At 37.2% G+C, this 27033-nt stretch overlaps 1 protein-coding gene across 1 annotated transcript in view; it reads left to right on the top strand.

Moving 5' to 3' along the window:
- RNF169 (ring finger protein 169) overlaps nt 1-27033 on the top strand; it is a 75723-nt gene that overhangs the window by 45175 nt on the left and 3515 nt on the right. The window contains exons 3-5 of the mRNA XM_082659316.1: nt 749-895; nt 6356-6474; nt 26596-26695. Coding sequence (XP_082515442.1) covers nt 749-895; nt 6356-6474; nt 26596-26695 — 366 coding nt within the window. The remainder of the gene's footprint in view (nt 1-748; nt 896-6355; nt 6475-26595; nt 26696-27033) is intronic.

Genomic DNA, 27033 nt, shown 5'->3' with positions numbered 1-27033 from the left:
AAGATACTGCAGTAAATACTTTATATTATTATCTCATTTATTTCTTACAACGATATCTGCAAAGTAGAGTTATCCTGTTTTGTAGGTGAGCATATGGTGGTTCATTTGCCCAAGATCATATAGCTGCTAAATAAGTGACAACCACTAGAACCCAGGTTTTAAATTCCAAAACCCATCTTATTTTCATAATGCCATGCTACCTCCCCCAAATGAGGAGCATATTAGTCTGCCTTAACTTTCTTTGTAGACAATGTATCTTGACCTATCCTGTGGATCACAAGATCCACATAAATTGTAGGACGATGGAACTGTGATAAGCCATTTTTTCTGTTTCCAGTAGGCCCAAAGACCTTTCTTGCCTAGACCAACTTCTCTGGCCCTCTGTGGCCTACATCTTTGCTGTTCTCCTGGTCCAGTGTAGTTATATCTGGTTTATGGGAGTAAGGAAAGTTTTTAGGTTCCACCTTTTTTGGCTAAGTGAATAAACCTTATTTTTTGATTATGTGTATTATCTTAGCCTTTGTGATTTCATATTGCTCAAGAATGCAGAGAAGTTAAATCTTAAGCCATGAAGGGAATGTTTGGCAAGATTCAAGTAAAAGTAGACTTAAAAATTAAGAGGGCTTTATAGCAAATAAGAAAATAGTCTCAAAACTTTCCTGTTTGTTCTAATAGACTACTGAGTAAAAGATGGTTTTAAGTCTATAGTTGCCTAAAACTACTGTCTTGGTGTGATTTGTATTTTTAGCTGAGAGAAGAAAAGTTACAAGAGGAGAAAACCTCTGAAGATCAAATCCACAGGCTGTTACCAGAGGATACAGAAATGGGAAAAAGGAAAATGGATGAACAGAAAAAAAGAGATGAGCCATTAGTACTGAAGACAAATCTAGAGCGTGTAAGTAGATCACCTTTTTGATGGACGCCTGCCTCAAAATCAGCAATTAGCCCAGGTGATGTGGATCTGAAAAACCTTTGTTGGTGAATAGTAACAGTCATTGACTGTGCTGCTTAAGAGTAGTGAAGAACTTAGCATTCAGGTGGAGAGCTGGAGAAAATGATTTGTGAATGGGGCAATGAGACTTGTGTGGAAAGATTAAGGGGGAACAGTGGGGAAAAAAGGTGAGTGAGAGGAAAAACCTAGTATAGTTTACTACTTGTGGTAAGTTTTATACATATATTGTCATTTTGATTTATGAGTTGTTATTTGACATCTGAGTTCTGTATGTGTTATATCCTCAACTAGATTTCCTTATAGTTTGTATTTTACTTCCCTTTACTCTTTATAATGCCCCAAACAGCACAGTTCTATTTACAAAGTATGTCCTCAATATTAGATTACTTAGTTTAAACTTAACCTAATTATACTTCTAATGGGCCAAATCTTGCCTGAATTTTTTTTCATTACTTATTTACCAAGCAAATTACTGGAAAATGTTGTAAATGGTATATTTAACTAATACAAGAAAGCACTTTTGGAGGATCCACTGATTATGGTTCAAATGGATGATTACAATTGTTTTTTTTCCTTTAGTAATTCATATTGGATTAGACATCTTCTATTGATATATGTATATCTTAGCATACCTTTAGAGTCATATCTATTAAAATGTTTTGTGATTCAGGCTTGTTAGTATTTCAGGCTATATTTTTAATTAGGTGGATTTAATAAAACTTTACCATATATAAAGACAGACAACATACCAGAATAGAGGGAAAAAATATCTCTAGACCTGAAGTCTGCCTGTTAAACAGGTCCCAGCATTGTAACAGATTGTACGACTTTGGCCAGGTTACTTAATTTCTCTGTGCTTTAGGTTTACTCTTTGCAAAGGCATTTTTCCTAAACTTCAGAATTTGAGATTACTTAAGCTTTCTTGGATTGATAGTATTTGCTGACTGTCAATGTATATGTGGGGCTTTTTTACCCCAGTTATAATAATAATAATTGCTACTATTTAATTATTGTTAAAAACAATCATTTGCATTCCAACCTTCTAAAAGATTCAGTTTAACAAATATGAAATGCTTATGTACTCTCAATGCTCTGTTCATTGGGAACTACAGAAGGAAAAAGACTGCTTTTGGAGAGAATACAGTTTATCTAGGAAGGCAAGAATAAAATATATGATAGTCTTGTGCATATAGTATGTCTTCTGACTAATAGCCCCAACTGTTGTCTGTAGTCTCTAAAGACCGCAAACTCTGCCTCTTCACCCCAACAGGACTGTCCATTAGTGTCCTCAGGGAAAACAGCCCAGAAAGACATTTCTTTTTAGGACAAACCAATTTTGACAAAGAGAGCTTACTCTTTACTATGGTCCTTTTGATAGAAAGAACCTATTGTTTTTGGCCTTGCCAGATCTAGGTTTCCTCCAGGAAATGATCTCTAGTATTAATTCATAGCAAGGATGGGAAATTGCTCTAATTATTTTTTCTTTTGCCACTGTAATCTTTGAAGTAGAAATTAATTACATCAACCTAAAATTTAATCTTAAAAGGAATCAGGAAGTACAAATCCTGATTGGCAATGGCCAGTTTTGCAAAATTTCCTGTACATTGAATAAAATCAGATCTATGAACACTTTAAGTTTTAGATTTTTGTGATTTTACCTTTTTTCCGTTTGCTTTTATATTTTTGAGGACTTTTAAAATTTTACTTTAAATATGTCTTAAGAAATTTTGGTGTTGAACAAATAATTTCATTTAGTTTAGCCAAGGATGCATTCATATTGGGACTGAAAAGAAGCTCAAGTGGTCTCAGTGAAAAGCCAGCTGAAGGATTATATTTTATATAGAGAGTATTATGATTAGAGCTGGACTGATCATTTCACTGTCTTGCTCCAAAAACCTCAGTGGCTCCCCATTTCCTGTGGAATTAAATGAGAACTCTTCACCCCAACATTCAGGTCCTTAGTATTATTCTAGCTTATCTTTCCATTTTTTGCTTACATTCGAGAACTCCAGGGAACAGAGCTGTTTGCTTTCCCCCAAATGTATAATCTATGCTTTCCCTCCTGAGAATCCTTGCTCTTGCGTTTCATCTCATTGAAATGCCACTAACCTTACCTGTTGAAAGGCTATTTATCTTTCCATGTCCAGTTCAAAAGCTGTCACCTTCCTGGAACCTATAGGGATTCCTCACTTTTTCTCCACTCCCATCATCCATTCTCTTCAAGTTTTCTCTCCTCACTTTGTAACTTTTATAGGACTTATTTCATTCTTCCTTACATTATGGTTATTTGTGTGTTTGTGTTTCTCTACTTAATTTGTAAGTTTGTTAAGTATAGGAAATGTGTCTTACTGTTTTTTAAATATCCCATAGTACCTTGCACATCACAAGTGTTTGATACATGTTTATCAAGTTGAATCCAAATAGAGGAAGAAAAGTGCTTATTCTAGAAACAGTTATTTATTCAGAAAGAAAATAAAATAGGCACGATGTTTAATTTATTACGATTTGTTATGGTGCAGTTAATACCGACAGTAGTGCAAATTGTTGGAAAACAATTTGGTGTAACAATTATAGTCATACTAAAGATTATAAAGTTGAAAGTGAAAAACTGCTTGTCATCCCATAGCCTAGAGAAAACTCCTATAAACATTTTGGTGAATATTCTTCCAGACTTCACTTCTAAGTGTGTTTGTGTGTGTGTGTGTGTGTGTCTGTGTGTGTGTGTGTGTGTGTGTGTGTATAAAATGTACTGTTTTTCTTTTCAGAAAATGTAACCCAGTATACATACTGTTTTATAACCTTCTTTAATAAATTATAAGTCCTGGATGTCTTTCCATGTAAATAAAGAATCCCATATCATTATTTAGTGGTCTGCTAGTTATTCTTTACTGTAGAATTTATCCAGTTAATTAATCTGTTGATATTTTGCTGTCTTAAACCACTGCTGTGATGAAATCCACATGTCTCATTAGTTCCTTATAAATTACTAGAAGTGGAATGATCAGATCAAAGGGAGTGTACTTCTTAAGACTTTTTGGTACTTATTATTCAGTTGACCTCCAGGAAGTTTGTACTAAACTTTGAACTTTAAAGTTTGTATTAAACAGTAGTAAACAAATGTGCTAAACTAATTTCCTCGCACCCTTGCCAACCCTGGGTATTATCATTCTTTTAATTTTTTTTAGGCACAACGTTTAAAAAAATATCATTTTAGAGATTTCCATTTTAGGAATCGATAGTCCTGTATGCTTGTTTTTATCCAAAGTTAAAGGTGAGAGGTAAATATTTTCCTATCTTATGGCTCTAGGTTTCGTGAGGGTAGAAATATAGAGGGATTGGGGGTCAGGGTACCTTCTGTTTATATAATTATTTATTTATAATAATGTAAATTTATTTTCAACAATTAAAAGGAACCTGGCATATACCTATTATAATACCAGAGTTTTTTCTCAAAAGATTAATAGTATTAAAATTGATATAAATAAAATTTACCTTTTGTTGAACACTTACTACTTGTGAGCTAATGCACCATGTGTTTTTAATGGTTTATCACAATATACGTAGTAGACAGATCATTTTTAATTTTATAGATGAGAAACTGAGGCTCAAAAAGGTAAAGCAATTAACCTATAGTGACAGTGATAGCTAAGTAATAGAGCGGGAATTTGAACATTGTTTTATTTGGTACCGAATTGATTATGCAGAAAGACCTAAAAAAAAATTGCCATTATTTATCCCGTTGAGTCTGTTGATGTCAAAACTTTTACTTTCTTTCCAATAAATTTGGTAATGGGTTAGTGCTATTAAAGTTTCTCCAGTGAATAGTTTGTACAACAGGGTTCTTTAAGGAGGGATAGATACCCTACAGAATGGAAAAGCTTCTCTGTAAATTGTAATCCTTCAACTGTTTCTTAAAGGCTGTTGGAAACATAGCCTGTTGTATGAATGTGCCTATCAACCTAGAGAATAAAAGGCATTTAAGGAATACAGGGTACTCTGAGCCAAAAGACGCCTTGCATGCCTCTGTCTACAACTCTAGCTTTGATAGTCATTGAATCATTAGAAAACTGGTTAATCATTAGATTATTAGACTTTTTTTGTTTACCTACTATATAATGGTATCAGAAGTTTTAAAGAAAAGGTGGTCACTTGCTCTCAAAGGGTCTGTTGTCTACAGCAGAAATGAGACTCCTAAATAAGAAGCTACAGTTCAGTGTGATTAGTTGCTCCCCCTATAAAGAAGACACTCATATTGAATCATGAGCAGATCCTCATATGTGTATGCAAAAGACACACGTAAAAGAAACTTTGAATGTAAATTTAAAGTCTCTCAAAAAGAGACTCTAAAATAAAATGAAGGTAAATGAATGAGTGTCAGCAAGATGGAAAAAGCTGATCTAAGGGTATTTGGAAGCGAAAGTGACATTTAAGATGCCTCTGAAAGGCCAGTGAGTATTTTATAGGCAGAGAATGCAGAAGGAGAATCTTAGGCAAAGGGACGAATAGCATGTGCAAAAGAATAGGAGTTTTGAAAGACTGTGATGGTACATGTGGAGAGTAGAAAGTAGTATGATTGCAGTAGAGCTCAAGGAGTTCCCTGTGTCGGAACTGGTGGGAGAAAAACTTAGAGGAAGATTGGATCTAGTTTCTGAAGGTTATTGGATCATGCTGAGGTATTTAGACTTTATCCTGAAGTCACCAACGGTTAAGCAGGGGAGTGATGGGATTCTGTCTGTGTGTTTGATAATATGGAGGGGGTTGGAGGGAAGAAAGACTGGAGAGAGCAAGACCCATAAGTAGATTATTGCAGTAGTCAAGGCAGAAGATGATGAGAATCTAAGGAAAGGCAGTGACAATGAGTATTCATGAGAAGAGTTAGATCTGAAAGACATTGGAGTAGAATGGAGCAAAGTAGAAATAACGTGGAGGCAGTTTGGAGACAGATGCTCTGGATCACAGTACCAGCGTTATTAACTCTACAATCCTAGGCAGGTTAACTATTCTGAGCCTCAGTTTGCCATCTGTAAAAGGCAATAGTCCCTTCTTAGTGGGGTAGGTTAAAGAGTAGATGAAATAAAATATTTGGATGTGTTGGGGTACTCAAAACCTCTATACAGTGTTATTATGACTTTGAAGAAAGGAAAGGAAAGAGTCATGGGTGACATTGAAGCTTCTAACTGGGTTGGTAGGGGGACTTAGAGAAGAGAAATATTGAGTTTGATTTTGGATATATTAAGTTTGAGCTGCATTTGGGATATCCAGATTGGTATCCCAAGAGGCAGTTGGAAACATAGATTGGAAATCAGAGAGAACATATAATAGAAAGAGAGATTTGAACAATAGCTTTGGGAGATTCCATGGGAACCCCAAATGGACAGTGTTGTCTCCCTTGTCTCCTGCCAGTGTCCTGCACGTCTCTCAGATTCAGAGAATGAAGAACCTTCTCGAGGCAAGATGATACAGACACACCGCTCGGCATTTGTTTCCAAGAACAACTCCTACTCCTTATCTTTCCTGGCAGGGTAAGAGACTGATACTGAATCCAGTCAGGGTTCTTTCATTTTGGGATATGAGACAAAAGAGACTGGGGGAGCTTTAAGGTGTTTGTTGTAGCTAGTTTGGGGGAGGTGGGAGTGAGGGAAAACAGGGGAACTGGCTTTCAAATATGGGTTAGGAATAAGGGGCTGACCTGAAATTTTAAAAAAAAGTAAATTTTACCCATTTCGGATATCCTCAGGGTAAGATTGTACTAATTGCTCTGCTGCAGAGTTGAACTTTCTTTTCTGGGAGGAAACAACAAAGCCTTCTTCAACAACCATTGATAATGAAGACAATATCCATGGATTTTCTTTGTGGACTTTTTTCCTCTTAATAGGAACTTGAGACCAGAGTTGATGTATTTTCAATGCCTGGAACTAAAATATATATTGATAGGTTTCAGGAGGGCAAACTAAAAAGTTTTTAAGACCTTTGTCAAGGCACTTCTTGTTCCTTTAGACTTTGCAGGCCCTGGGGAGGAAAGGAAGGAGGAATTGGATGAATGTTGGGTGATGGAAGAATAATGAAGGGCTTGGTGGAAGGAAGGAAAGAAGGATGGATAGATGGATAGATAGGTAGGTAGGTAGGTAGATAGATAGCAGGAGGGAAAGGAAGGGAAGAAGAAATGAAAGAAGGGAGGAAAGCTGGAAGGAATCATTTATTCAACAGGCAGGAGGTACTATGTGCCATGCCCTCTCTTTTAATATAAAAAGACACAGTCTTTACCCCATTTTGTTGTCTTTTTTGATTTAGAGCTGGCATTGCTCACCCTTATTTCTAGGGTTCTTCTCCTTCCCACAGCACTATGAAGTGTACCTCTCTTGCTGTTCCTATGGACATGTACCTGGACCCTTTATATCTTAAGGCTTTTTATTGCTACCCACTAATAAATATGACCAAAAAAATCTACCAAGTTTAAGAATGTTATAAAGTTCATACTATTGTGAACCCTGTTCTTTTTATATCTGAATCCTTTTGGTGTATGTTCTGATTTTCCTGTTCTTTTTCTTTTTTAAATTTTATTGGAGTATAGTTGATTTACAATGTTGTGTTAGTTTCAGGTGTACAGAAAAGTGATTCAGTTATACATATACATATATTCATTCTTTTTCAGATTCTTTTCCCATATAGGTTATTACAGAATATTGAGCATTTCCTGTTATTTCTGTGAGTAAAATTCGCTAAACCTCTCCTCTTAAATGCCTCCCCTTCTCTGGGTGATGGTAACTCCTTCCAGGAAGGCCCTTTCCTAAACAGTTTATTCACTCATTTGACATTTGTTGAATGGCCACTGGATTGTAGCCACTGTAGCTTGACTGATGAAATGAGAACCCAATACGTAAGATGTAAGCCAGTGTACTTAACCTTTTATGGTGATGATGAAACTCTTGCTTTATGCATATGAGCTTGAACTATAGATGCCCTGTAAAGTTAAAAATTTCAAGATTGCTTGACTAAGAATCGTCAGCTTCTGAATGTGTATGTGGATTTTTCCCCATTTATAGCGGGTGTATCTTAATGTTTATTAGAGGGATCTACTGAAAAGAGAAGATCATATTAATTCCAATCAAGTCACCATAAATATCCCCTGAAACAAATAAATGTTGCTTTAGGCAGTCTATGATTAGTTAGTTAATATCTCTTCATTTGAAATTACTTGGGAAAAAGGAAAATTTTATTAAAACCCAAATATGATGCCAAGGCCAAATTGCCCCAGTTAATTGGAGTGGACACTGGATAGGTGAACTACTTATTACCAATTCCAGTCTCTACCCCTGTAATTCATTCTTTTAAAGTGGGTAGAAGGTTAATATGTTGTTACTTAGAAATGCCTACCAAGGAACTTAGAAAATTCTTCTCTAAAGGGCAAAATGTAAAGTCTATACAGAGGGGTGTGCTTTTGATTATGTGTGGCTCTGGAATATGTGTGGTATATCTTCTTTTCCTGCTCCTTGGCCCATCCTTGCCCTTAGTATGTATCGTTGAGTCACAATGGGATTAATTTATAAGAAAATATTTACTTAACATGTTATTGTTAAGAAATGTTGCAATGAGTATTATACATATATGGATTTCAGCATTTATTTTTTCCAAATATCCAAGGTTGTGGGCTGAGTTCAGTTATTAGTACAGTTTTTTAAAAAATTAATTGGATTTGGTTGGTAGGGTTATCTTTTTAGGAAATAGTTTGCTGATGTCATGGAAACTTTAGGTTGGAAAATTTATTATGGTAATACTGTGAATTGCATCTCTTATTTAGTCAACATGTTTTACTTCTTAGTTAAGAAAATATTAAGTTTCAATTCTAAATGATATTTAGGAAAACAATATGAAGTTGTTAGTGCTGACAATGAGATGAGGCATATGGATATATTAAAAAAGAATTAGCATGGTGATGGTTGCATAGCGATGTGCCTGTAAACTTAAAATGGTTAAAATGGTAACTTTCATGTTATATATATTTTACCACAAGAAAAAAAGAATTAGCATTGTTAACAGTTTTGGGATATTTCAAATGCATTTTTTTCTGTCTGTTAAGCAATAACAGAAGAATAGGTTTTTCTCTGCAAGTTTGTTTCCTAAAGAGAGTTCATCTGTAAAAGCTTTAAAGTTTTTTACATCTGTATTTAAATCAAATTAATCTGCATTTATTTTACTTATCTACTTTATAAACTTTTCTTTCTTAAGCCCAAAAGCATGGAGTTAAGAGTGAGTAGTCCTGATAGGATGGTTATTTTGGAAGGAATCCATCAATAGATTCTGGCTGAGTCTTGCCAGTAGCTCAGTCTATTTTCATTTGAAACATTCAAAGCAAAGAATGTTTTGCAGCACTATTAATAAAAGTTCTATAGCCCTTTGAAAATGAAACTTCTTCCAAATAGGCAGATAGAGTAATAGTTAACCCAAGGTCATTTCTAAGTAAATTATAAAATATATGTGAATTGAAAAGAATTAACTTGAACCATAAGATATATAATTATAAAGTTAGGCTTTTATTTTAAATATCTGAAAAACTGGTTTGTTTATTTGTTTACATTTATTTCCCCTCATTCCTCATGCCCTCTTCACCACTAGAAGAATCAAACAAAAAACGTGGTTGCAAGTTATTCTAAAAACTCAGTCTGGAAAAACTTTCTCTGTTGAGCTAGTGTCTTTTCTAAGAGCTACACGTTCAGTTGTGTTTTCCTCTTTGCTTTGGCTGTCAGGAAGTTTAGAATTAAGACAGAGTTTTCAATTCAGTCATCATGACCTTCCAACATGGCATATAATTAAAGAAATAATTTTTGGCATACTCTTCTCATATTTATTACTTAATGTGGTCTTTATTCTCTATTAACGCTCATTCTTTATGTATTTTTACTGTAAGTCACTTAAAATTCTTCTTGGGAATAGGGTATAACCATAAAAAGAAATATAATCAAACCATCTATCCTCCTTCCAGTTTAAAAAATAAAGAAAAGAAGGCGATGCAGTAATGCCAGTACTGCCATTCTGTACAAAACTGTATCTTAAGTAAACGGTGCCTAGTGAGATTACTGGCATATGATAAGCCTTCAGTGAGTATAGCTGCTGCTATTTTGTTATCTTCTTTTAGAACTCTTAGAACTGAAAAGGATCTTAAATATTGTTTTATCTAATTCCTTTGTTTTATGGGTGAGAAGACTAAAGCTCAGCGAGAGACCATGGCTTGCCAAATCTTAGACTGCTAGAGTAGTAGGACAATGAGTTAGAACTGAGATTTCTTGGCTCTTTCCACTATACCCTTTTGTCCCCCATGACTTTCTTATAGATCACTATGCTGCCTCTGCCCATTTTCCCACTAGGCTTTAAATCCTTTGCAAGCAGGGACAAAAGTCTTGTTGACCATTGTATTCACAGTACTTAGTACAGTGCCTGGCACATAATAGAGGCTCAATAAATACTTGTGGAATGTTTAATGAGATAGGTCTTGGTGCCCTTGGGTAGGTTAAAGGGGGCTTTTTCAGAATTGTCAAACTTGCAGAGTCTGTAGGAGGGAGGACTCTGGGAGCTGTGGAGGAAACAGATTGGCTGGTGGCTGTTGTTTAGACTAGATTCCATAGGATTAATATGGGATTTAGGGGGAGTCTAATGACCACATTGATAAAGCTTTTATACTATAAAGTTGTCTTTAGCTCTTTAATACATTTACAGTAGCTTATGAGGATCCTTTTTATATATTCTGTAAAAGAAAAATCTGTGTTACACTGAGTAATAATTAAGCCTTAATTAAGTAGAAATTAACTACATTATATTGTTTTCTAATGTCCAAATACTTTAAGCCTGGGTCTGTGGTTCAGAGTCGGGTGCAGCAAAAGAGACCTGAAGTGTCTATGCTTCCTCTAAGGTGTGTGTGTAAGGAGAGATAGAGACAGAGACTGACTGCAGACTCAGTCATATTAACTGCATGCCCAGCCAGTGTTGGAGTGAATTAAAATATGCATACTTGTTCCTCTTTTTTAAAATGAACGAATGAAAATATAGATGCTTTCAGCGGACAGATACCAGACACATAAATGATGTGATACTGGAGGACTAGCTTTATTATTTTTTAATTATTTTATTTTTGGCTGTGTTGGGTTTTCGTTGCTGTGCACGGGCTTTCTCTAGTTGCAGCGAGTGGGGGCTACTCTTCCTTGTGGCGCATGGACTTCTCATCGCGGTGGCTTCTCCTGTTGCAGAGCGTGGGCTCTAGGCACGCAGGCTTCAGTAATTGTGGCTCGCGGGCTCTAGAGCACAGGCTCAGTAGTTGTGGCACGCAGGCTTAGTTGCTTCGCGGCATGTGCGATCTTACTGGACCAGGGCTTGAACCTGCGTTTCCTGCATTGGCAGGCGGATTCTGAACCGCTGCGCCACCAGGGAAGCCCTGGAGGGCTAGCTTTAGAATTGATGAAAGGAGGCAAACCAGAGAGATGAGGGTGGAGAAGCCAGTCTAGGGAGTTTTAGGGAATTAGTGGTGTGAGCTTGAGTAAAATCAGTTGACCTCCTTCTGTATCATTTATGTAAAATGCAAGTTGTTATGCCCTACCTATTGCTGGGCAGGGGATTTCCCTGAATGATTTCTTAAGACTCTTTTCGCCTCTAAAACTGAAGTGTCTAGAAGTGGCTTAGAGCAGGGTTTTAAAAGGTGGAGGAAATGTGACCAGGGCATGAAAAGGAAAGGGTAAGGGGCAGTTAGTGAGTTCTGTAAAAATCTCAGGATTAGACTTAGCAAGTTATGTGTGGGGAATAGTCCAAACAGTAACCACGAGGGAAAGGAGACTATGAGAGAAAAATGAGGTAGTGATTTAAAAGAAACCACGAGGCTTGATGATGGCCTGGGGCAGGTCGTGTGTGTGCGTGTGTGTGTGTGTGTGTGTGTGTGTGTGTGTGAGCGTGTGTGTGTGTGTGTTGGGGGAGGGATAAAAGAATAGAAGCAAATCAAGTGGATGAGCTGGTTAAGAGGACAAATCTTGTTAAGAGTATGGAGTATGGATGGAAAAGGAAGATACCTTAAGGAGAAGTGATGTGGAATTTAAGGAGCAGGTTTTAGAGGTGTCAGTAATCTCTCTGCCATACTAAAGTAGGAATATACTGGTGGTTTTCAGAGGGGTCTGGCAGGATGGTGAAGGGTAGCATCAGGGAACTAGCTTTTTCCCAGGGCTTCCTGCCATGTTCAGTACTTTACATACCTCATTTCCTTTAGTTCTTACATTAATCCTATAAGATTTATAACATTCTTATTTTTCAGCTGAGGAGAATGCAGTTCAAAGAGGTTAAGTAACTCACCCCAGAACTTCTCACCTGAGTAGGGTGACAGAGATGGAATTGGAACTCAGGTCTCTCTTGACTCCAAACCTATGCTCTTTCTAGCAAACCATTGTCAGAACCCTGTGACAGAAGGCTCTGTGCTTAAGCTCTTTGTCTTGAAATGATCTACCTTTACAGCAGAAAGCTTCCTTCCTTCTGTTTGTTTAAATAATTTATACCCTGTCTTGTTCTAAAATAATACAAGATTGTACAGAGGTGGGTAAGAAGCTGTCCAGTTATCCTCTTGTTTGAGGGGACTCAAATCCTTTTGCATTACTCTAGGCCTTTTGAAATACAGCTGTGGAAACAATGTTCCTATCCATCAGCAAACAAATACTAGTGCATGTCCAGAATAGGCAAATATGTAGAGACAGAAAGTAGATAAGTGGTTGCTTAGGGCTGGAGGAGAAGGCAGGGTTTAGGAGTAAGAGCTAAAGGGTATGAGGTTTCTTTATGAGGTGATGGAAACGTTTTAAAATTGTGATGGTTAAATAACTCTGTGAATATACTAAAAACCATTAAATTTTACACTTTAAAAAAAGAAAGAGGGACTTCCCTGGTGGCACAGTGGTTAAGAATCCGCCAGCCAATGCAGCGGATGTGGGTTCGAGCCCTGGTCCGGGAAGATCCCACATGCCGTGGAGTAACTAAGCCTGTGCGCCACAACTACTGAGCCTGTGCTCTAGAGCCCGTGAGCCACAAGTACTGAAGCCCGTGTGCCACAACTACTGAAGCCCACCCGCCTAGAGCCCGTGATCTGCAACAAGAGAAGTCATCGCAATAAGAAGCCCGTGCACCGAAACGAAGACCCAATGCAGCCATAAATAAATAAATAAATAAGTAAGTAAGTTAGTTAGTTAGTTAGTAAAAAAAAAAAAAAAAGAAAGAATGCTAGTATACACAAGGCAGATAACCCAACAATAAATATACAAGGGAAGGATTGTAACAAAATCTTACCCATTTCTGGGTGCGTGGCAGCTACAGCTAGGCCTAAGGAAGCTGCTGCTTTTATTCAAGTATGTGTGTGGGGGTGGGAGGCCTCACACACCCAGGCTAGGGGCTGGGAGGAGGATCCTCTCTGACCTTCAGCCTCTTGGTGGAACTCAGCTCTGCCAGACCTGAGAGTTTGATTAAAAAACTAATGTGGTATGGGTATGTGAGAGACAGAGAGAGTGATGAGTGAGCAGTTAATAACATGAGCTGTCTAATGTTTTATATCATGTAATACCATTTGAAAACCCTTTAAGCAGTGCTTTATAAGCATTAAATCTTCTGGCTTTCCAGCTGCATGTTTATACTGGCTGCTCCTCCTTTTCTTTGTTTGTAAGTCAGATGCATTGTGGTTGTGGGTATTTTTAGCTTAACTAGAAATCCCAGAAACCATCTGGTCCCTTGGCAGTGGAAATTTTAAGCTAGTTGCCTTTCAGACAATGCTGCTGTCTCTTGTTTATGACTTCATTATGTGTTTGGAAGAGAGAACTTCTCTAGACGTGCTGGGTCTATTCTGTGGCAGAGTAGAGTAGAATGTAATATCAGTATGCTGTGGTAGAAAGAGCACAGGCCTTAGAGTCTTGGAGATACAGGTTTAAACTTTGGCTTCAGCTATGTGACCTGGAAAAATCACTTCCTTCAGTTCTTTGTCTGTAAATTGAAGATGCTGATTTATAGGGTTTCTATATGGATTAAATGAGGTACAGTATATTTAAAACACACAATGCCTGACAGATAATAGAGTCCTAATAAATGATGAAGTTTTCTTTCCTTTCCTTAAGAATGTCGTAGGCATTTCTGTATATATTTTTATTCACTTATAAGAAATTTATTGAATATATCCACTATGTGCCAGGCACTGTGTGAGGGTTTAGGAATATAGAAATGGATGTGCACAAAGATGGGAGGAGTAGTTACTTCCTCTATTTTTTTAGCAAAGGTATTGTTTGAGCTCTTAAATCTTAGGAACATTATCAGGTTTACTGCTGATGATTCTCAGCCAGCATTGAAGTCTCTTAACCTGACCAAATACTACAATAATAATATCTATATATTATATTGATGGTTTACACGATATTTTCACATTCATGATTTTTGTGACTCTTCATGTGACAATAACAACATTGGGGGAATATAGTTATATAGGAACGAAGTTTATGTATGCTATTGAAATTGAGTTGGTATTAATTTGAAATATATTGTTTTCAATTACGATGTTAATTGTAATTCCCCAGGGCAACCACTAAGAAAATAACTAAAACATACATAGTTAAAGAAATAAGAAGGAAATCAAAATGGTACAGTAGGAGATATCTAACACAAAAGAAGGCGTTAATGTAGACATTGTGGAACAAAAAGGTACAAGACATATAGAAAATAAATAGAAAAATTGCATAAGTCCTTCCTTATCAGTAATTACATTAAATGTAAATGAATTAAACTCTCCAATTAAAAGGCAGAGATTGGCAGAACGGATTTAAAAACAGTATAGTCCAAATATATGATGAGACTCACTTTAGATCCAGAGACAGAAGTAGGTTGAAAGTGAAAAATGTAAACAGTGACCAAAAGAGAACTAGAATAGCTATACAATATGAGACAACGTAGACTTTATTATTACAAGAGACAAAGAGAGGCATTGTATAATTCTAAAAGGGTCAGTCCGCAAAGAAGATATAACAGCTGTAAACACATGTACACCTAATTATGGGTCCATAAGATATGTGAAGCAAAAACTGACAAAATTAAGGGGAATAATAGACATTTTAATATTAATAGTTGGAGACTTTAACACCCACTTTCAATGATGGGTAGACTATACAGATGAAAGATAAACAAAGGATATAGAAGACTTGAATAATACTGTATACCTGGCTAGAGACAAAATACCTAACTGATTCAAGAAGAAATTGAAAATCTGAATAGACCTATAACAAGTGAAAAGGTTGAACCAGTAATCAAAAAACATCTGGCAAAGAAAAGCCCAGGACCAGATGGCTTCACTGGTGTAACTACCAAACATTTAAAAAAGAATCAACATGAATGTTTCTCAAACTCTTTCAAAAATTAGAAGAGGAGTGAATACTTCCCGATTCATTCATTCTTTGAAGCCAGTATTACCCTGATACCAAAGCCATATGCAGACATCACAAGAAAAGAAAACTACAGGCCAATATCCTTTATGAATCTATATTCCAGCACACCATTGGAGGAAAAAAAGTACAAGCTTTGATACATTAGAGAGGGTAAGAGAAACACTTTGACTTAACCTGCATCACCCCTACCCCAGGGAAGCAGAACTCAGGTTCAAGAGAGATTTTCCTGGCTGGTGATTGCCCCTGTGGGAGAAAGTAAGAGAGTGTGAGTGAACACCTGGCTTCTCCAACTTTATAGGAAGCCCATTTCTCTCCTGTCTCAACCAGAGTATTGAATTATGATCTACAGACCTAGGGGAAGGAAGAGTCTGGGAAAGCAGCAGATAGGGCTCTCAGAGGGCATTAAAGGGATGAGGATCTTACTAACTACATTACAGACTCCACCCACAAGTCACTGGGGAAGCCTCACCTATGGATCCTCCCAACTGGCCCATGGGCACTCCCATCGCTCCACATGCCTCATTCACACATGCTTCCACTCTGTGGCCAGTTCCCTGTGCATGCTCCCAGTGGCAGTGAGCGAGTTTTGGCATATGGCCAGTAAGCATGTATAGAAAGCCAGCTAGAATCTGTGGGCAAGGGAGAGACCACAAATGAGCTTTACTGCCACCCTTGGGAAAACAAAATGGAGGCTGTCAGCTTTCGGCCGGGTATGTTGGAGGATCAAGAGAAGGCATACAAGCTTGAGAATTTTGCCACAGAGGGAGAAAGCAAGGAGCTGGTGTATCCATAGAAGATCTGAGAAAATACCAGCATCCCTACCAGAGCTGTTGGAAGGTTTTTGTCTCCTGAAGGCAGTTAGTAAAGTTCGGAGGAGGTGACTGCTACTTCAGTGTGAAGACAGCAATGCAAAATGTCAAGGAACATGAAAAATCAAGGAAACATGACAGCATCAAAAGATCACAACAGTCTTCCAGTATTGGATCCCAAAAAACATGGAGGTCTGTGATTTATCCAACAAAGACTTCAAATTAGCTGTTTTAAGGAAGCTCAGTGAGCTACAAGATATGGGGATATATGTATATGTATAGCTGATTCTCTTTGTTGTACAGTAGAAACTAACACAACACTGTAAAGCAATTATACTCCAATAAAGATGTAAAAATAAATTAATGAATTAATAAGAGCTGAGAACGTCCCAAATCTGGGGAGAGATTTGGATATCTAAGTTTGTGAAGCTCATAGGTCACCAAACAAACTCAACTTAAAGCCATTCTCTCCAAGACACTGTATTATCAGGCAGCCCAAGATGGCTGTTCTCTTGCTCTCTGTACATCCCCTGCTCAACTAGTCCCTGCTTCACCTACACCCTACTCACATAACTGACCTTCCCTCTTAATCATAGAGCCTAATCAGTAAATGCCTATATACTTGTACCCCCTCCCCCCTCCCCATCTAGTGATTGTTCTAATCTTTAGATCAGAACATCTCCACCATGATAGCTTATCAAAGGGGCAGTAAGGGGCGTGCTCCTCTGCTCGTGCCCTGGTAACTGATGAGCCAACCTGACATCAATTCCCCCTATAACTGGTAACCTTCCTCTCCCCCTGGTAGTGAAGACCACTGCCATGTCTTGCCCACTGTCTGCTGCACACAGTGGAGTGTCACTCCAGGACCTTGCTTCAGACATGTGAGATCCCTGTTTAATCCCATTAAACTATTGATGTCTCTGTTGCTTACTCTGGGCTCTTTCTTCCATCTTGAGGCTGGGCAAGTACAGGGCTTACAGGCATACAAGGTATGGCTCAACAGACACATTATGATAAAACTGTCAAATATAAAAGACAAAGTGAGCATCTTAAAAGCAGCAAGAGAAAAGGATTATAACTTACAGGGGAACTCACATAAGGCTATCAGTAGAATTCTCAACAGAAACGATACAGTCCAGAGGAGTAGGATGATATATTCAGAGCACTGAAAGGAAAAAAAAAAAACCTGCCAGCCGAAATACTCTATCTAGTAAAGTTGTACTTCATATATGAAGGAGAGGTAAAGACTTTCCCAGACACACAAAAGCTGAGGGAGTTCATCACCACTAGACCTGCCTTACAAGAAATGCTGAAAGGAGTTCTTCAGGCTGAAACAAAATTATACTAATTAGTAACATGAAAAGATATGAAAATATAAAACACTCTGGTAAAGGTAAGTATATAGTCAAATTAAGAATAATAATGTTAACAAGGTGATATGTTAACCACTTAACTCTAGTATAAATGTTAAAAGGACAAGAGTATTAAAAATGATAGCTAAACTAATTTGTTAATGACGACACAATATAAAAAGACATCAAGTGTTTTGTGACATTAGAAACAAAATGGAGGAGAGTAAAAGGGTAAAGTTTTGTATGCAATCGAAGTTAAGTTGTTATCAAGCATAAAATAGACTCTTATATCTATAAGATGTTTTATGTAAGCCTCATGATAGCCAAAAAGCAAAAACCTACAGTGGATTCACATAAAATAAAAAGGGAATCAAAGCATACCTCTATAGAAAATCACCAATTCACAAAGGAAGGCCACAAGAGAGGGATTAAGGCACAAGAGAACTACAAAACAGCTAGGAAACAATGACTAAGATGGCATTAGTAAATCCTTACTTATCAATAATCACTCTAAATGTAAATGGATTAAATTCTCCTCCAATCAAAAGTCATAGAGTGGACTTGCACAAGCCTCTTAGATAGCCTCATCCACCAGAGGGCAGACAGCAGAAGCAAGAAGAACTACAGTCCTGCAGCCTGTGGAACAAACACCACATTCACAGAAAGATAGACAAGATGAAAATGCAGAGGGCTATGTACCAGCTGAAGGAACAAGATAAAACCCCAGAAAAAAAACTAAATGAAATGGAGATAGGCAACCTTCCAGAAAAACAATTCAGAATAATGATAGTGAAGATGATCCAGGACGTTGGAAAAAGAATGGAGGCAAAGATCGAGAAGATGCAAGAAATGTTTAAAAAAGACCTAGAAGAATTAAAGAACAAACAGATGAACAATACAATAACTACACTAGAAAACTACACTAGAAGGAATCAATAGCAGAATAACTGAGGCAGAAGAAAGGATAAGTGACCTGGCAGACAGAATAGTGGAATTCACTGCTGCGGAACAGAATAAAGAAAAAATTTATTCTGCAGAACAGAATAAAGAAAAAAGAATGAAAAGAAATGAAGACAGCCTAAGAGACCTCTAGGACAACGTTAAACGCAACAACATTCGCATTATAGGGGTCCCAGAAGGAGAAGAGAGAGAGAAAGAACCCGAGAAAATATTTGAAGAGGTTATAGTCGAAAACTTCCCTAACATGGGAAAGGAAATAGCCACCCAAGTCCAGGAAGTGCAGAGAGTCCCATACAGGATAAACCCAAGGAGAAACATGCCAAGACACATAGCAATCAAATTGGCAAAAATTAAAGACAAATTATTCAAAGCAGCAAAGGAAAAATGACAAATAACATACAAGGGAACTCCCATAAGGTTAACAGCTGATTTCTCAGCAGAAACTCTACAAGCCAGAAGGGAGTGGCGTGATATACTTAAAGTGATGAAAGGGAAGAACCTACAACCAAGATTACTCTACCCAGCAAGGATCTCATTCAGATTTGATGGAGAAATCAAAAGCTTTACAGACAAGCAAAAGCTAAGAGAATTGAGCAACTCCAAACCAGCTCTACAACAAATGCTAAAGAAACTTCTCTAAGTGGGAAACACAAGAGAAGAAAAGAACCTATAAAAACAAACCCAAAACAATTAAGAAAATGGTCATAGGAACATACATATCAAAAATTACCTTAAACGTGAATGGATTAAATGTTCCAACCAAAAGACAGAGATTGCTGAATGGTTACAAAAACAAGACCCATATATTTGCTGTCTACAAGAGACCCACTTCAGACGTAGGGACACATATAGACTGAAAGTGAGGGGATGGAAAAAGATATTCCATGCAAATGGAAATCGAAAGAAAGATGGAGTAGCAATACTCATATCAGATAAAATAGACTTTAAAATAAAGAATGTTACAAGAGACAAGGAAGGACACTGCATAATGATCAAGGGATCAATCCAAGAAGAAGATATAACAATTATAAATATATATGCACCCAACATAGGAGCACCTCAATACATAAGGCAACTGCTAACAGCTCTAAAAGAGGAAATTGACAGTAACACAATAATAGTGGGGGACTTTAACACCTCACTTACACCATTGGACATATCATCCAAAATGAAGATAAATAGGGCAACAGAAGCTTTAAATGACACAATAGACCAGATAGATTTAATTGACGTTCATAGGACATTCGATCCCAAAACAGCAGATTACACTTTCTTCTCAAGTGCGCACAGAACATTCTCCAGGATAGATCACGTCTTGGGTCACAGATCAAGCCACAGTAAATTTAAGAAAATTGAAATCATATCAAGTATCTTTTCTGACCACAATGGTATGGGATTAGAAATGAATTACAGGGGAAAAAAAGGTAAAAAACACAAACACATGGAGGCTAAACAATACGTTACTAAATAACCAGGAGATCAATGAAGAAATCAAAGAGGAAATCAAAACATACCTAGAGACAAATGACAATGAAAACACGACAATCCAAAACCTATGGGATGCAGCAAAAGCAGTTCTAAGAGGGAAGTTTATAGCTATACAACCCTACCTCAAGAAACAAGAAAAATCTCAAATAAACACTCTAACCTTACACCTAAAGGACGTAGAGAAAGAAGAACAAACAAAACCCAAAGTTAGCAGAAGGAAAGAAATTATAAAGATCAGAGCAGAAATAAATGAAATAGAAACAAAGAAAACAATAGCAAAGATCAATACAACTAAAAGCTAGTTCTTTGAGAAGATAAACAAAATGAATAAAACATTAGCCATACTCATCAAGAAAAAGAGGGAGAGGACTCAAATTAATAAAATTAGAAATGAAAAGGGAGAAGTTACAACAGACACCACAGAAATACAAAGCATCCTAAGAGACTACTACAAGCAACTCTATGCCAATAAAATGGACAACCTGGAAGAAATGGACAAATTCTTAGAAAGGTATAACCTTCTAAGACCGAACGAGGAAGAAATAGGAAATATGAACAGACCAATCACAAGTAATGAAATTGAAACTGTGATTAAAAATCTTCCAACAAACAAAAGTCCAGGACCAGATGGCTTCAAAGGTGAATTCTATCAAACATTTAGAGAATAGCTAACACCCATCCTTCTCAAACTCTTCCAAAAAACTGTGGAGGAAGGAACACTTCCAACTCATTCTATAAGGCCACCATCACCCTGATACCAAAACCAGACAAAGATACTACAAAAAAAAAGAAAATTACAGACCAATATCACTGATGAATATAGATGCAAAAATCCTCAACAAAATGCTAGCAAACAGAATCCAACAACACATTAAAAGGATCATACACCATGATCAAGTGGGATTTATCCCAGGGATGCAAGGATTCTTCAATATATGTAAATCAATCTGTGTGATAAACCATATTAACAAATTGAAGAACAAAAACCATATGATCATCTCAATAGATGCAGAAAAAGCTCTTGACAAAATTCAACACCCATTTATGATAAAAACTCCAGAAAATGGGCATAGAGGGAACCTACCTCAACATAATAAAGGCCATATACGACAAACCCATAGCAAACATCATTCTCAATGGTGAAAAACTGAAAGCATTTCGTCTAAGATCAGGAACAAGACAAGGATGTCCACTCTCACCACTATTATTCAACGTAGTTTTGGAAGTCCTAACCACAGCAATCAGAGAAGAAAAAGAAATAAAAGGAATACAAATTGGAAAAGAAGAAGTAAAACTGTCACTGTTTGCAGATGACACGATACTATACATAGAGAATCCTAAAGAAGCCACCAGGAAACTACTAGAGCTAATCAGTGAATTTGGTAAAGTTGCAGGATACAAAATTAATGCACAGAAATCTCTTGCATTCCTATACACTAAGGATGAAAAATCTGAACGAGAAATTCAGGAAACACTCCCATTTACCATTGCAACAAAGAGAATAAAATACCTAGGAATAGACCTACCTAGGGAGACAAAAGACCTGTATGCAGAAAAGTATAAGACACTGATGAAAGAAATTAAAGATGATACCAGCTGATGGAGAGATATACCATGTTCTTAGATTGGAAGAATCAATATTGTGAAAATGACTATACTGTCCAAAGCAATCTACAGATTCAATGCAATCCCTATCAAATTACCAATGGCATTTTTTACGGAACTAGAGCAAAAAAATCTTAAAATTTGTATGGAAACACAAAAGACCCCAAATAGCCAAAGCAGTCATGAGGGAAAAAAACGGAGCTGGAGGGATCAGACTCCCTGACTTCAGACTATACTACAAAACTATAGTAATCAAGACAATAAGGTACTGGCACAAAAACAGAAACATAGATCAATGGAACAGGATAGAAAGCCCAGAGTTAAACCCACACACCTATGCTCAACTAATATGACAAAGGAGGCAAGGATATACAATGGAGAAAAGACAGTCTCTTCAATAAGTGGTTCTGGGAAAACTGGACAGCTACATGTAAAAGAATGAAATTAGAACACTCACTAACACCATACACAAAAATAAACTCAGAATGGATTAGAGACCTAAATGTAAGACTGGACCCTATAAAATTCTTAGAGGAAAACATAGGAAGAACACTCTTTGACATAAATCCCAACAAGGTCTTTTTTGATCCATCTCCTAGAGAAATGGAAATAAAAACAGAAATAAACAAATGGGACCTAATGAAACTTCAAAGCTTTTGCACAGCAAAGGAAACCATAAACAAGACGAAAAGACAACCCTCAGAATGGGAGAAAATATTTGCAAATGAATCAATGGACAAAGGATTAATCTCCAAAATATATAAACAGCTCATGCACGTCAATATTAGAAAAACAAGCAACCCAGTCCAAAAATGGGCAGAAGACCTAAGTAGACATTTCTCCAAAGAAGACATACAGTTGGCCAAGAAGCACATAAAAAGCTGCTCAACATCACTAATTATTAGAGAAATGCAAATCAAAACTACAATGAGGCATCACCTCACACCAGTTAGAATGGGCATCATCAGAAAATCTACAAACAACAAATGCTGGAGAGGGTGTGGAGAAAAGGGAACCCTCTTGCACTGTTGGTGGGTGTAAATTGATACAGCCACTATGGAGAACAGTATGGAGTTTCCTTAAAAAACGAAAAATTGAATTACCATATGATCCAGCAATCCCACTACTGGGCCTATACACAGAGAAAACTATAATTCAAAAAGACACATGCACCCTAATGTTCATTGCAGCACTATTTACAATAGCCAGGTCATGGAAGCAACCTAAATGCCCATTGACAGGCGAATGGATAAAGAAGATGTGGTACATATATACAATGGAATATTACTCAGCCATAAAAAAGAATGAAATTGGGTCATTTGTAGAGACGTGGATTGATATAGAGACTGTCATTCAGAGTGAAGTAAGCCAGAAAGAGAAAAACAAATATTGTATATTAGCACATATATGTGGAACCTAGAAAAATGGTACAGATGAACCAGTTTGCAGGGCAGAAATAGAAACACAGATGTAGAGAACAAACGTATGGACACCAAGGGGGGAAAGCGACGGGGGGTGGTGGGAGTGATGGTGTGATGAATTGGGCAGTTGCGATTGACATATATACACTGATGTGTATAAAATTGATGACTAATAAGAACCTGCTGTATAAAAAAATAAATAAAATTCAAAAAACAAAAAAACCAAAAACTCAGAATAGTTATGAATACATTTAACCAAGGAGGTGCAAGACACGTACACTAAAAACTAGAAAACATTGTTGAAAGAAATTAAAAACTTTAAGAAATGAAAAGATTTTCTGTGCTCATGGATTAGAAGACTTAATATTGTTAATATGGCAATACTTCCCAATTTGTTTTTTACACATTCATTACAATACGTATTTAAATTGCAATCTCTTTTTTCACAGAAATGAATAAGCTGACCCTGAAATTCACATATGGAATTGCAAAGGATCCCAAATAGCTAAAACAATCCTGAAAAAGAACAAAGGTGGAGGACTCACACTTCCTGATTTCAAAACTTACTGCAAAGCTAAAGAAATCAATAGTATGGTTCTGAAATAAGGAAAGATATATCAATCAGTGGAATAGAATTGAGAGTCCAGAAATAAACCCATACATCTATGGTCAGTTGATTGTCAGTAATGGTGCCAAGACCATTCAGTGGAGGAAAGAAGAGTCTCTTCACATATGGTGCTGAGACTACTTGATATCCACATGCTAAAGAATGAAGTTGGACTCCAACTTCACACCATGTACAAAAATTGAATCAAACTGGTTTAGATACCTAATTGTAAGAGATAAAACTATGAAACTTTTAAAAGAAAACACTTGAAGAGTTTAGTTCTATAATTACTGCTCTCTAAAGCCCCTTTGTGGTATGTTGTGGTGAACTTCAGTGACTGGATGCTTCTGTAGGTCAAAATTATCTTTTCATCAACCTGTCTCAAGTGCTTGCACAGAGTTGGTGCTCAGTATAGTCTGCTAATCAAATGAATGGAAGAGACAGTGATGGTTTCAGCCATACTGAGGTTTACCCAAAAGATTTTAGATTGTCAGAAACTATTTAGGTGTCCTTGTTGTGTGCTTGAGTGCTGCAAGTGTGAGTTTCTTCCCTGGGCCTTTTCTTTCACCAAAACAGTTTAGAGGGCATGTTAAGAAGTTCTCCCCAGCAACAAGTAGTTGTCGTTTGTACATCAGATAACTTGGGCATGTCGCCAGTGTCTTTAAATTTGACTGTTATTGCTGACAAAATGGATGCATAGCCTGTTTTTTAAAAAGTATATACATTGGGCTTCCCTGGTGGCTCAGTGGTTGAGAGTCCGCCTGCCGATGCAGGGGACGTGGGTTCGTGCCCTGGTCTGGGAAGATCCAACATGCCGCGGAGCGGCTGGGCCCGTGAGCCATGGCCGCTGAGCCTGCGCATCCAGAGCCTGTGCTCTGCAACGGGAGAAGCCACAACAGTGAGAGGCCCACGTACCGTGAAAAAAAAAGAAAAGTATATATATTAAGCTAATTTTAAATTTTGGAATGTTTGTTAAAGTGTAGATCCAGCCTCAGTTTGAACACCTCTAATGACATGGAGCTTAGTACTTCCCAAGGCAGATATCATTGAACTGCTCTTACTATTGAAAGTTATAAAGTTCTTTCTTATGTTGATCAGGAAACCTTTTCCTTTAAGTTTGTACTTGTTTCTCCAATGGAATCATGCGAAACAAGTCACATATTTGACATAGTAATGCTGTCTCTTTCAGCTCTATATCCATTCCTCTTGACCCAAAGTAAATGTTATTCACCCCAGCATTTTAATATACTGTACAGTTTACTTTTGGGTAACTTGCACCACTGACAGTTTTTGTGAGTTCTGGGAATGCAAATGAATTTCAGTATTATTCTAGGTAAAATACAAACCAAGCTGACTTGTAAGCAGCTGCCTTTATAGGGTAATGTTGAAGTTTCCTTCTTGCTCCAAAATATACCTCCCACCAGATGGTACAACTCTCACATTATTTTTATTTTTTGGTTCAGTGTTGAATTTTTTTGGTAAAATGCAAACATGTGATACAGGTTGGCCATCATTTTCTCCTATTAATACCATAGCATAGATTAGTTCATCAAATTGGAGCCATCTAGCAAGGTGATGTGGCTATGAGACATAGGATGAGAGGGGTTTGAATGGGAGGAATAACACAGAAATGCTGGAATAGGTAGGCTAGGCCTTCACTAGAGATGTAGGGAGAGGAGAGGAACTCTGGGAATGTACCTTATTGCCTCCTTTATAAGTTTTCTCTGAACTAATCTGGCATAGTAAAATTTTAAATCTTTTGCTCCAAAGAGTAGATATGATTATTCCATTCCAGAGCTAAATAGAATCACTCAAGGAAATAATTTCTGTTTGGAATCCTCTACATGGCTATGTGTCCATCTTGCCTTCTGGCAAATTCTTATTTATTCTTCAAAATACATATGCCGTAGGAAGGCTTTTACAACCCTGCTCTCACTCCATCCCAGGTAATTAATAACTCTCTCTTTTATGCCATTCTTAGGCATCATTTTTTTGTTGTACCATTTCACTGTATTGTATTGAATTATTTGTCTGCTTCACTGGACTCTTGATTCCTTGAAGACCTAGACTGTACCTCATTCTTTTCTGTATTTCCAGCACCCAGATAGTGCTCATCAGTGACTGGCATATAGTAAGCGTTTGTTAAATGCTTATAGAGTAGAGTTGTATCACAGGTAAAATATCTCTTGCAAACATTTGTAAAAGCATTAGTCTCACCAGACATGTATTAGGCAAGAGTTGGAGAGTAGAAAACAAAGGTGAGTAATAAGATAGTCAAGAATCCCTACTTACAGTCTCTGGGGCAGGTGACAGTCATCTGTACATAATTCTTACACAGTAAGATTAATGTTATAATACAGGTACTTTGGTTTTTCGTTTGCATTGTAAAGTCATAATGTAATGCATGCGTAAGACAAAAAAAGAAAAGTCATGTGTTCTTGAAACCTTAATTCCAAAGGATGTAGGCTTCTGGAAGCTCAAATGTAATGGATTAAGGGAGAGACTATATTTAATTTTTACTCCTTGCATAGGAATCTAGTGCATTGCTATGCATTTTATAAGTACTTAAATACTTGTTTCATGGCTGATTTAGATTGCTTGAGGAGAGGTTTGGGCCTAATCAAAGGAAAAAAATGTATTGTTTGTAAAGGTGATTTAATACTGTATCCACCCTATTAAGGAAGGTGAGGTGTCCCTACATCTCTCTAAGCATGAGTGAAATAGCCATTGGTCTTGCGTTACTTAGGCAGGATCTGAGTTTGGAAACAAAGGCTTAAACCAGATGTCCTCTCTGGAGAACTCCCTCTCTCTTTGGACAGGATTTGTTCTTAGAATGTATTTTGTTAATAAATGAATTCATTTTCTATTGTAGCTGTGTGGCTTTGAAAGCACAGAAGAGATTGTCATTCTTTTTCCTTAGCAATCATGGGCTACTTTTAACTACTTGTCTTTTATTTATTCTCTTTTAGGAACCTAAATTCCAAGATGGAAAGGAGTCAGAGCTGCAGTGACACTGGTCAGGACAGAGTGAAGGGCAGACTGAGAGCAGCCCCAACCAGCAAAGCCAAGGTAGACCTCAGACACAGGCTTCCGGGGCTCTCCAGTCCCATCCTGCGCACGGCCACAGGAGAAACTGTTCCAGATGAGAAGAGGCAGAATGGGTCCTAGGCATACTAATTATGTTGGAGAATTTTATAAAATAGATGTGAAGGAAGAGAGTTTGAATTAGTAGCCAGACGAGTGGAATGAGGGCCACTAGAAGAACCTTCTTAAAAGTTCTGGATGAGTTTTTTTTACCCAGAATTTTCAATTTCATTAATTGTTTCAAGTATGTAGGAATTTCTGCAAATGGTGGGTGCATTCTAGGTTAGGGATTTTCCACATTTCTTAGGCTCATATGACCCTTT

The sequence above is a fragment of the Grampus griseus genome (assembly GCF_964374135.1).
Source record: "Grampus griseus genome assembly, chromosome: 8".
Taxonomy (NCBI): Eukaryota; Metazoa; Chordata; class Mammalia; order Artiodactyla; family Delphinidae; genus Grampus; species Grampus griseus.
The sequence above is the reverse complement of the archived record's forward strand: the minus strand, read 5'-3'. Positions and strand labels throughout refer to the sequence as shown.